Source organism: Malaclemys terrapin, chromosome 11 (assembly GCF_027887155.1).
Source record: "Malaclemys terrapin pileata isolate rMalTer1 chromosome 11, rMalTer1.hap1, whole genome shotgun sequence".
In the NCBI taxonomy this organism is placed as follows: domain Eukaryota; kingdom Metazoa; phylum Chordata; order Testudines; family Emydidae; genus Malaclemys; species Malaclemys terrapin.
Genome location: NC_071515.1, coordinates 29,675,490 through 29,688,359, shown reverse-complemented (window position 1 = coordinate 29,688,359; position 12,870 = coordinate 29,675,490). Strand labels below are relative to the sequence as shown.

The 12,870-nt window shown below is 41.6% G+C and overlaps 1 protein-coding gene across 2 annotated transcripts in view; it reads left to right on the top strand.

Moving 5' to 3' along the window:
• Window positions 1-3,372: 3,372 nt before the first annotated feature.
• The window catches only part of WDR75 (WD repeat domain 75), a 35,767-nt gene continuing 26,269 nt past the window's right edge, over window positions 3,373-12,870 (top strand). The window contains exons 1-4 of one of the 2 annotated variants that reach the window (XM_054044005.1): window positions 3,373-3,480; window positions 8,475-8,604; window positions 10,123-10,188; window positions 11,674-11,773. In XM_054044005.1, the coding sequence (XP_053899980.1) occupies window positions 3,395-3,480; window positions 8,475-8,604; window positions 10,123-10,188; window positions 11,674-11,773 (382 nt within the window). In that variant the 5' untranslated portion in view covers window positions 3,373-3,394. Of the gene's footprint in view, window positions 3,551-8,474; window positions 8,605-10,122; window positions 10,189-11,673; window positions 11,774-12,870 lie in introns of both variants that reach the window. The other variant, XM_054044006.1, reaches the window with a different exon arrangement.

Genomic DNA, 12,870 nt, shown 5'->3' with positions numbered 1-12,870 from the left:
ATGATGGCCATTCTTATGTTCTGCCATGTCTGTACTCTACTCGCCTGATTTACACAGATGTGGATTAATGTCTTCCACCTTTACACATCTTCCAAAACATAAAAACAGAAATATTGTTTTATGACATCAGATGTTCTAGACTTTTATTAATATATCCAAACATAAATACTGTATACCTGAAACATGAATAGAAAACTTTCTAATAGCATTGTATTTGAGACAAAACACTGACAGTGCAATTAAATTTCCTGAATTACATTTCAAATTATCACAAAATTCAGCATGAAGCATGCAAGGATCTTGTTACTTTTTGTATATTTAATTACACATTCCTTTGTTAATAAAGTGTTTGGTAAGCAGTAATCCTTTCATTGGTCCCCCTTGTATTCACCTAGGATGTGTCTAAATCTAGATCCTAATGAAATTATAAAAAAAGACTCAGGAGGGTTTGAGCATTTTTAAATCACCAGCTAACATTCAAAAAGGAAAAAGGTCGGAGCAGCTTTCTTCATTTAGCAAATTTCACCCAACTGAATTACAAAGAATATCTTATGGTAACATGGCAAGCAGATCTGAGTTATAGAATCATTTTTCCTGAGGGCTTGTCTATTCGGGGAAATTTACCGCTATCATTATATTGGTATAATTACAAGTATAATTCCCATGTGGACACTCTTATGAGAGTGTCCACACAGGGAGTTTATACCAGAACAGTTATGCCAGTAAATTTCCCTCCCCATGTAGACAATCCCTGAAGCACCATTGCTATAAGGACAGAGCAACAAAACTTTCAGTGTAAAAGTTTTAATTGGGATTTTGCATTATCTGCAAGTACCACAAGACTAAAACGCAAGCAACAGGCTGTGCAGAAACAGAACATTCATTTTAAAAAATGCTAGAAACTCAGCAGGTGGCTCACTCCATCAGAGACATGTATAGTGGATATGGTTAAATTTCCTAGGGGAAAAATGGAATAAAATTGCATGTATGGAGTTAAAATAGTATAGAATATCAGAAATAACTACCAAAATCATATGGGGATAGAATATATGAGAGTTTTATAAGACTTCCTGTATGACCCTGGAAAAGTGACTTAGTCTCCTGGTGCCTCAGTTCCCCAACATGTAAAATGGGGATAATAGCACTTCCCTACCTCACTGGCATTGTGAGGTGCTCAGATACTATGGACATGGGGTCCACATAAATACCTTAGATAGACGGACTTGAGTGAATCTGAAAGAACTGATTGCTTAATAGACACAGGTAAAAAGATTCTAAATAGTCTCTGAACTTTTGTGAAGAAACTAAATTATTTTTATTTCATTCAATATACAGACCAAAACAGCTCGTAGATAAAAAGATCAAGTTTTTCAGCTACAAAGTGTATATACATATAACATTTTTCCAGGTTGGGCAGCAGTCTTTACAGATCTTCAACTACACTGGTCCCAGCTAAAACCTTGATGTGAGGCCTAGTCTACACTTAAAAGTTTTGCTGGTATTGCTATACTGGCAAATCACTGCTAGCATGCACATAGATTATACTGGTAAAAAAGTGCTTTCACAGATATAGTTTATATTGTTCGGTAAGCAAAAAAGCTATACCAGCAAAAGCATGTTTATGTTGGTATAACTGCATTTACACAAGGGCTTTTGCCAGTATAGAAATGTCATAAAAAAAACACATTACACCCTTAACTGATATTGCTAAACTGGTAAGTTTCTAGTGTAGACATGGTCTCAGAAAACAAATACTGGCCTGTCACATCTTACGCGCATTTAACATGCACGATTTCAACTTTACGCAGTCGGCAAAAACAAAAAAAAAAGAGAAAAACAACAGTTTTAATACTATACCTGTAGTGTGGGCGATTTTGCCCGCCATTGAAATCAATGGGGTTTTGGCTATACGCGGTTTTCGCTTTATGCGCTAACCGTGGAACGGAACCCCCACGTAAGATGAGACAGACATGTACTATAAGGACAGCATTTTTTCTAGTAACTCTGCACTAAATTTTGATGAATGTATTAACCTAACATTGAGGGAAATGGAAGCACTGTGTTTTGGTTTGGTTTCTTTGCGGTCCTAACGCTACATGGAAATATAAAATATCATGACATTTTTCTTCAAGAGCAGAGGTATTAGCTTAGCATTCAAACTAAATTTCAATTAGGGTACAGTTATAGACTATATTCTAGAAAGCACTAAGTCCATTGACACTGACATTGCTGCTTAAAGAGGACAAGGCTATCTCTTGTTTAAGGCACTGGACTGGAACTCGGAAGATTTTAATTCAATTGTTGGTTCCGCAACACACTTCCTGTGTGATGATGGACAAATCATTCAATTTCTCTATACCTAAGTTCCCTATCTGGATGAAAGCTATATAAGTATAGCCCAATGCTTTGGGGTCAGTGCTGAAGTCCAAAGGTGCAGCTGTTGACTGACAATTCTGCTTAACCAAGATGAAAGCCTCTCCAACCAATGGGTGGTTCCAATTAATCAGATTCTAATATAATTTCAACCTTCCTATCTAGAGTTTCCCTATCGAGGATTCCCTAGCATTTCAAGTAGATACAATACTATTCTTCACTTCCTGTGCTAAGATACTGTTGAACATTGCTGTGTGCAGTTGGATAGCAGCCGATACTACCTGAGACAAAGCTGCCTTGCTCTTTGAGCACCCTGTTATCAGAAACATCTCGGCAAAGGACAGGCAATGCAGACATAGGAGACCTGTATAAGGGTTTGTCTGGAGCTGCGCCACTAGAGCACTAGTGAAGATGCTACCTACACTGGGAGAGCTTCTCCCATGGCACTGGAGGTACGTCACCTCCCCAAGAGGAGGTAGCTATGTCCACCGGGAGCCCTTTGACCTAGCGTTGTCTACACCAGCATTAAGTCAGTATAACTATGTGGCTGAAGGGTGCCACACAGTTACCATAGGAACAACAGGCGCGCCGGGCCAGCAGCCAAGGCTCTCATTGCTCGCCCTGACTGCGTCCCGCCGGCAGCGGCACGAGACCCGCGTGCTCACCCCACTTCCCCGCCTCCAGGCCCCGCCCCTCGCTCACCTCCCCAGGCGCCGGCCTCTGCGGCCTGACTCTGGCGCGCGTTAGTGACGTCACCAACAAATGCCGATTCCGGCCTAGAACGACAACGGGAACCGCAAGAAAGGCTCTGCGCATGCGCATCCTACAGAGTCCGGTTCCTTCTGCATTTTTCCTCCAGTAAGGGGCGGAGCGAAGCGTGGTGCGCTCCAGCCGACGGCGCTCCCGTGTGACCTCACCGAGTTTCCTGTCCCCATGTAAACTAAGGGCGGAAGTGCCCTAAAGGCTACGCGATGCGGGGTAAGGGTGAGAGGTCGAAGGTGGAAGGTCTCGCAGCGGGAAGATGGTGGCGCAGCAGCCGCTCCGCGTGGTGCGCTGCGGCGGTAGCAAGTTGAGCGGCGCCAGAGCGGCGTTCTCCGCCGATGCCAAGTGAGGGGGGGCGAATCGCAGGGGGGTGTTGCGCGGGGCTCGGGGGCGCGACACGGCCCAGGACCCGTCGGTGAGCCCCGTAACGGCCGCAGGCGGGGCGCGTGGGGGGGGGGCTCACCAGGGGCTGTGAACGCGCCTCCCGGGGCTGCTACTAGCGCTGTGGGCGCGGAGCCTGCTGCTCCGTCAGCGCAGCGCGGCCCCGGCCGGACACGGGCCGGCCCCTAGCGCAACTCGAGCAGCCCACAACTCGGGAACACGAGTCGGTTCGAGGAGCCGCCACCAAACCCCAGCGGGGACCTGCCCTGCCGGTGCCTCGGGCGTGGGAGCCAGGCTGGGGGTCCTTAGCTCCGGGCAGCCCCGCCGTGCCAGGGTTTTTCGGGCCAAGTTCTTATTCATGAGAAATTTCCAACATGTGGGATTCAGGCTGGTTGGTAATAAAGCCAAATTTAGAAATGCTGAAATTTCTCAGATGTCAACTCAGCCACCGGCTGGTCACCTTCTCCATCCTCAGCGTATGTGATGGGAAGGGAAAGATGAGCAGGAACTAGGAGGGGTGCAGCTGACTTGGCTACCTAAGAGATGTAGGAGTGAATCAGGGGGCCCTGGGAAGGGATAGCAGGGGACATATAGCAGTACCTTGCACTTGTCTAGTACTTGCAGTCAGAGACTTTCAAAGCATTTGTAAAAGTTAGTAGGGAAAGATACTCCAAAATAGCACATCAAGGTAAAGCATTAGACTGAGGGGGGTAGAAAGTAATTAAATACTCCCATTATTGGTGAAAAACTGGAGGTGGCTTGTTGGTGCATGGCTTGACATGGCTCAGGATGAGTGGTGCATAAATAGTGTGTGGATAACTTTGAATGTACAGATTTCAAAGTGGTAGTCATGTTAGTCTGTATCAGCAAAAACAAGGAGGAGTCCTTGCGGCACCTTAGAGACTAACAAATTTATTTGGGCATACTCTTTCGTGGGCTAAAACCCACTTCATCGGATGCATTGCGTGAAAAATACAGAGAGCAGGTATATATGTTACAGCACATGAAAAGATGGGAGTTGCCTTACCAAGTGGGGGGGGTGGTGTCAGTGCTAATGAGGCTAATTCAATTAAGGTGGAAATGGCCTATTCTCAACAGTTGACAAGAAGGGGTGACTATCAAAGGAGGAAAATTACTTTTGTAGTGCTAACAAGGCCAATGGACAGTACAGTGCAAATAAGCAATGGTCACATAAACACCACCCTATACCGGAAACCTACTGACCGCTATACATACCTACATGCCTCCTGCTTTCATCCAGGCCACATCAAACGATCCATCGTCTACAGCCAAGCTCTAAGATACAACCGCATCTGCTCCAATCCCTCAGAGAGAGACAAACACCTACAGCGTTATTAAAACTACAGTACCCACCTCGTGAAGTGAAGAAAGGGATTGACAGAGCCAGAAGGGTACCCAGAAGTTACCTACTACAGGCCAGGCCCAACAAAGAAAGTAACAGAATGCCACTAGCAGTCACCTACAGCCCCCAACTAAAACCTCTTGAGCACATCAAGGATCTAAAACCTATCCTGAAGGACGATCCCTCACTATCACAGATCTTGGGAGACAGGTCAGTCCTCGCTTACAGACAGCCGCCAACCTGAAGCAATACTCACCAGCAACTACACGCCACAAAAACACTGACCCAGGAACCAAGCAATACATGCAACAAACCCTGTTGCCAACTCTGTCTGCATATCTATTCAAGGGACACCATCATAAGACCTAACCACATCAGCCACACCATCACGGACGCGTTCACCTGCACATCTACCAATGTGATATGTCATCAGGTGCCAGCAATGCCCCTCTGCCATGTACATTGTCCAAACCGGACAGTCTCTACGCAAAATAATAAATGGACACAAATCAGACATCAATAATTGTAACATTCAAAAACCAGTAGGAGAACACTTCAATCTCCCTGGACACTTAATAACAGACTTAAAAATGGCAGTTATTCAACAAAAAAAGTCAAAAACAGACTCCAACGAGAAACTGCAGAACTGGAATTAATTTGCAAACTGGACACCATCAAATTAGGTCTAAATAAAGACTGGGAGTGGATGGGTCCAAAGTAATTTTTCCTCCCTTGGTATTCACCCCCTTCTTGTCAACTGTTGAGAATAGGCCACTTCCACCTTTAATTGAATTGGCTCATTTCATGTGCTGCAATATATATACCCACTTTCTGTATTTTTCACTCCATCTGATGAAGTAGGTTTTAGCCCACGAACGCTTATGCCCAAATAAATTTGTTAGTCTCTAAGGTGCCACAAGGACTTCTCCTTGTTTTTGAATGTACAGTAACTCCTCCCTTAACGTTGTAGTTATGTTCCTGAAAGTATTGTGTAGGCAAGAGGCAGTAGCAAACTAGCTCATGCGCTTCAGTGAGTCCTCTCACCACTTTTCCACAGTGAGCAATTAACATGCATTTCTGTATCTGGATGTGGGGATAACTGCGAGTGAAATAGGAGTGAATGTGGGGACACTGTAACATATTAATTGCCTGCATTCAATATTGATGTTTGAATTACCCAAAGGTTAATTCTCCAGGGTAAACGAACCCTGGTGTAGATGAGGCTTTAAACTAGGTGTTGAAATTATTATTTATTCAAGATGTTGTCATGACACTAATTTAACTATAAATTCCTTTATTAAATCAAAAGGCTGAGTTATATTTATACAGTGGCTCTAAACATGCCTCAAACGCCTAAATAATAAGCAATTTACTACATCCAAACAGTAACAAAACCTTTATAAGCATTTGATCAAGATTCTGACAAACAGATTAAACCCAGGGGTGCTTAGACCCATATTAGCTCCAACGTGGTCAGGCAGGTATTAGCAGTGAACCCTTTAAAAGTTTACTTTTTACACCCTTTAATAAACAAGTGATGTCATTGCCAGTTACCGACTTCAGCTAAATACCAATTTGAGACACTTCACCCTTATTTCAAGTCTTAATCCAGATAAGATTTACAACTTCCTTTTATCCCCAAGGCCTATCCTCCCTATGTCTACCCTCCTTCTTGCTGACCAACGGCTTTTTCATTGCACCTGGGTTCACTTAGGCTTTACTTTTAAGATAACATTGGTATGTGGGATGGGGAGGTCCATGTTGCCTCTTAAGACAGATTCTTTCTCTCCTATTCAAAACCATTTGCTGTCACCACTGTTGGTCAGGAGCCTTTTTTTTAGAAACTTTCCCTTATCTCATTAATTTAGTCTTTGAACCAGACATCCTCCCTACTCCATTCCTTCTGCCCTACTTGCTAGTCAGGGTCTTGCTTTACAACATGCACATTACTTTAACCAGATTAAAAGAACTTTAATTTCATATTTATTCTACAGTAGGGTATATACTGGGGGGTGGGAGAGATAGTATTAAAGCCGGATTCTCTAGCCTGTTTTTTGTCTCTACACAGACATGAATAAACCATGTTATAAAAGGTTTTGTCCATAACCATATTTAAGCAGAGTTATTTTGCAGTGTAGTTGTGGGACTGTCCCTTCCAGAACCATTCTTCTCTTCACCCTCCTTAGCTGAGTATGCTGTCTTTGGCAGCCCATAATCAAGGGCTGGAGACCAAAACATAATCTTAAACATGTAGGCACATGTTGTTTTAAACTTGTCTGTTTGGCTAAATTTCCTATTTTTAGCATGGCGTGACACTTAATAGTATTCTGGGCTGCAAAAAAACAGAGTGGTGGGTGCTAAGGATAGATTTAAAATGGACTTGTTTCAGAAGCAAGGGATGGAACAGTCTAAGTGAAATAGAATCTTCTGCAGCTGTGAAGAGTGGCATGAAGGTGTGCAGAGAGTAGATGAACAGAAGAGTGGCATGCATGGCTTTGAACATCAGTAGGGCAATTTTGAATTGGAGTTGGAGATAACTAAGGAACCAGTGAAGATGTCAAAGGAAAATTCATGGACCATTAGAGAGTAGGTTAGCTGCAGCATGCTGAAGGTTCACAGGGAACCTAAGAATGCCCTCCCTCTGATACTTATCTTAAATTCTTTATAGGAATTTCTCATTTTTGTTTTGGTATGTTGTTTTTTTAAAACCTATAAAATAGGAGTGCTGAGAATGTGCTTGAGTCTTGGGGAAGGTCTACATTACAGCCTGGATTGACGCTCTGAGATCGATCCACCGGTGGTCGATTTAGCGGGTCTAGTGAAGACCCTCCAAATCGACAGCGGATCGCTCTCCAGTTGATCCCTGTACTCTACCCCCGTTGAGAAGAGTAAGATAAGTTGATGGGAGAGTTTCTCCCATTGACTGACACATACACACACACACACACACACACCCTTGCGCGCGGTGTAGAGCCTGCGGTAACTCAACCTAAGGTACGTCGACTCCAGCTACGTTATTCACATAGTTGGAGTTGCGCAGCGTAGGTCGACTTGCTGCGGTAGTGTAGACATAGCCTTAGGAACTTGAGGTTTGGGAAAAAATTAGCTGATCTTTATTGTTTGGCCAAAAGTGAGAGCATTTCCTATAAATTTAGCAGATACTGATGTTATCAAAGGGGGAGATAGATATTTTATATGTAGTATGGAGAGGTGTAAGTAGCATCATGAATGTTTTATTTGTTATGCTGATCAATACAGGCCTTTATTTTTCAAGGTGATCAAGCCAGCAGCACCTTTAGCAAGAACTAAAATACATAAAAGTAACTTTCCTGCCTTTGCAACTGCATGTTTAAATCTGATATACTTGTTTATTCTTCCATTACATTTAATGGTGAAGTAAGTATATCTGTACAAACAATGGAAAACAAAGTTCCAAATATGGAGTCATCTCTTTGATGCTGGCCTAAATTTTTCATGTTTAGTACTTTGTAGATTCAAAGTAGTTGTTACTCTTGATAAACATAAAGTGTAATATCTTTATCCAGAATTCTCAGTCGCCCTGTGATATTAACCTTTTGTTTCATCATCTTTTCAGATACCTTTTATGTGCCTCCGGAGACTATGTGAAAGTGTATAGCACGACTACGGAAGAATGTGTACACATCCTGCAGGGTCACACAAACCTGGTGACAGGAATTCAACTTAACCCCCAAAACCACATGCAGGTTGTTAAATCTTTGTAATTGTGAGTCCTGTCCAGCTAGGCATTTGGTTCTTTCTTGATTTAGTTAAGGAAATGGTACTTGACTTTGGCAGTACAGGACACACAGTCATGTGTTTTTGGGGTGGCCGGAAAGTGAGAGATGGCTGGAAATAATTCTTTCTTACAACAATTACTGAACTAGCTTCTGTTTACTTAGACTGAAATTGCAATTACCCATATTAGTGTATGAATTTGTTGCTGTAAACCATCAGATTACTCTAATTTACTGAGTGGGAAGCTTTTTCTAAAAGCAGAGGTGGACAGATTTTGTCTTGGGTCACTTCAAAAAATTCTACACTGGAACAACCCAACAATGGTTCCTTTAATCTAGTATTTGTCTGTCTTTGACTATTGCCAATACTAGGCTCTTCAGCAGCAGGACATGTAGGACCTGATTCATCCGTGCTTTGTGGCCTACTCTGTGCCAGCTATATGGGGAAAAGACTCTTAAAACAGCTATAAGGCATACCCAGGTGCAGGAGACATGCCAGGTTTATGTCTGGAGTAGGAGCAGACATGGCTAAATCCTGGTTATTTCCCAGGGGGGTATGGTAATCAGTACATGGCTTTAAGGATTACCTAATCAACCTCTCAAATGTCGGGCTCTGCATTGGCACAGGAATGCGTGGCCCATAGCACTTACAGTGAACCCAAATGTGCGACTACACTGTGGAGAAACTTATTCCTGATCTCAGCTGGTGTTTGTGTTATGCCCTTATGCATAAATACTGGTAACTCTAATAACTTTTGTCCTCATTACACATGCCTCTCCCCATGTAGACACCTACCTACTGTAACTGTAGAGTGTGCGTGATCTCTTTCAAAACATGGAAGATGGGGGAATATATTTGCATTATCAACAGCACCTTAAATATTTGAGTTAATTCTGACCTTTCCTTCCTATTACACTATCTGTAGCAATCAAATGAGAAATTTGAGGGTACACAGTAATTCAGCTGATAGCATCAATTTAAGTTTTGCCTGTGCATCCTCTAAATGTGAGATTTTTATCTTGTGGGGGTTGGGAGAAATGAGTGGGGAATACTTAAATTTTCAGCTTTAACTTTGAGTTAGAATATATATCTGAAGAAGAAAAATTGAGTTGGTTCAGTTTGGCTTTTTCTTTGCTGTGCATAAAGTCTGAGCCCACTTGTAGAAGGGGACTGAATCTATTTCCCGAAGTTCTGTGCATCTGTCATCCCTGCACATGCATTGTAAATTGTATATAAACATTCACATGCTAGGTAACTTTAATATGATGTTCATATACAAAATAGAAACACGCATGATCTCAAACCGCATATCTCAAAAGCGTGTGAAACTTGGTGCTTAACACTTTTTAAAAATCCAGTCACTTAGGTGACCAAATATGGATTTAAGAGCCTAACTTGAGGGTCTAATTTTGTGTAAAATCTTGGTCCTAGTGTTTTGCTTTGCTATTTGTGTTCTTTTCATAACTTGTTTTATTTTTCCTTTCCAGCTGTATTCTTGCTCTCTAGATGGCACCATTAAACTCTGGGACTTCACAGATGGAATTCTCATTAAAGTATGTAAATATTTTTTTCTGTTACAACTTTTCATGGATTCCAGAGTTGTTCACTGTTGACCATCAATTAAATGAATACTAGGGCTGAACAAAACATATAGGGCCAAATTCAGGCTCTCTGAAGCTTTTAGTGGAGATGAGCATAAACGCTGGTTTCAAAAGCAATGTTTGTTAATATGGTTTGTGTATTGTCCCTGAGCAGGCCTCTCACTTAAGACAGGAAAAATTTGCTGACCCCTAGCTGGGGCCTGCAGTGACATTTTTGATGACACTTTGCTAATTAAGCATGCAGTCCCTTCTTAAATATTCAGTACATTAAAACCATGGTTATCAGAAGGTCCTCAAGAAGTTGCTTGAGACTTACTGCACAATTGTGTGAAGATGAAGCATTGGAGAGAAGCTATCCAGACTTTTTCCCAGGATTGGTAGCCTTTAAGAAAGGAGGGAGGAAGAGTTATATGCACAAAGATATCTGTGATTTTTTTTTTTTTTTTTTGTGCTCAGTGTAGCTCTTCTGTTCTCCCTTCCTTATTTTAGCTAGTTGATTGGCTCAGGCAGTTCCTTTCTCTGTCTTCGACTATCTGGCTTCCCAGAGAGTTTGCATGTCTTTTCCCTGTCTCACTGGGGGTGAGGATGACTTTCAGATAATTGACGTTATACCTTATTTTTTCATTTTACAGACCACTTCGTATGGGATGGCTTCTCTCATGAGCCACGTCTCCTCATAATATTCCAATTCCCCAACTGCTTACATCTCAAAATGTTTATTTCTGAGGGTAGCCAAGAAGGGCTTTACAAGCTATCTGTGATCCAAGGATGACAGTTTGAGGGCTCCTGTTCCACTGCATATAAACTGCCTTGGGACCAAAGCTTGAATAAGGGCAGCTGTAAAAAGATGCAGACAGATGTGTATTGTGGGATGGGTGCTGAGATGTACTTTGCCATTCATCTGAGCAGGAACAATGAGTGTTTAAGGTAGCATTTAGAACACATGTTGTAGTTATTGATGTCAGAGTAGGTGCTGAATGTGTCCCCTTGGAGATGTCTGTGGGCTGCTGTGACGGCCAGCTCTATCCTACTACTCCTGAGCTGAGGAGAAATCCTGCTTTGGAAGGTGGAAGAAGAATAGGCTTCCTACATAGTTCTTCCACCCCACCACATAGCAGAGGGTAGGATGTTACCTTTAGCCTTCCCAGTAAATTTGGCATTTCACACTATACAAATACTGCTAAACAAGACTGACATAAGTCTTTTGTTCTGTAATAGGGTTACCAACCAAAAGAATGCTTTTTTTCTTTTGACTTCAAATTGAGAATGATCGACTACAAGATTTTAGCAAACATTTTTTAAAAAGCTACAAGGGCCATGATAAAAAGAATCTCTGACTAGGTTGTAAATTGTTCACTGTCTGACTGTACGAGAACTTCAGAATAATTGACAACTGTCCAGCTAATTTCATAACTACTTTGTTGGTTTTTTCTTCAGACTTTTGTTGTTGGATACAAACTTTTTGCATTCTATACGCTTGCTGGTTCTGAGGATTCAGTGTTCGTTATAATTCCAAAGAAAAATGAAGATTCCTTAGGTACGATATAATTAACTTCAGTTTGTACTTCGTTGCAGTGTGATATTAAGTATGCTGGAATGTTTAAAGGGACTCTGATAACTTAGTTTAGGCCCAAACATTGTTTTGTAATTTTTGTTCCAGGGGTGAGGGGGGGGTGGGAACAAAAGAAAGGTTTACAAGTCTGATTAATCCTGTGGAAATGCAAAGTTTTATTTAATCCTTCCATAGGTAGGTGCACTTGACCAGAACCTATCTGGTTTGGTTTCACTGTCCATACTGAATGAAATGTAAAAAGTGTACCAACAGCACAGGAGGTGGAGAGTGAATTAATCTGTGTACATTTTCACTCTTAATAATCTACAGCTTTATTAGCAAAGTGTTTTTTAAAAGTTATCTTGAAAGTGTCCTTTAAATAGGTAAAATAAGTATGCTGTACACCTAGTGTTTTGTTTCTTGTTGAAACTATGGTAATTGTTAATGTGCAATTCAGTATTTTCATTGTTTGGATTTTGAGTGTATCAAAGTTTAATCTTAAACTGCCAGACACTTGTCCTGTACATACTTAATGTCATGGCAGACATAATTATTTGAGTCTTTTGACCTATATTTAAACTGCTAAGTGTATCCTGAGGTCATGTTACCATATTAAAAGCTACATCTCTTCAATAACCAGTATCAGTTAAGGCTTGCAAGAAAACAAGAACTTTGTTTTGTGGAAAACTTAGAGGTTTCTATTTTTGTTTTGCATCAGAACAAAATTTAAACTCTTCAAAAATTTTCATGCCCGCATAGCCAGTAGCAACTCGCCTGGGATATGGAAGACCCTTGCTCTGCTCTGTTTCTGCAGAAAGTTTGTTTCTACAAATGGGCATTTTCAAATTGAAAAAACACGATGATGGAAAAAATTGGACCAGTTCTAGTATCAGCATGAATTCAACTATTCAAAGCCTGGGAAAACAGATATGATATATGACTTTACTTGTATGATACTCCTATGAACGCCACTTCCGAGTGTTGGAGAATAACACAGTTCTCACTCTTTGTTTATCTACAGTAAAGTCAGATATTTTATTTTCTTTAACAAGAGGAAGAACAAATCTATGTAATTTGGTTTG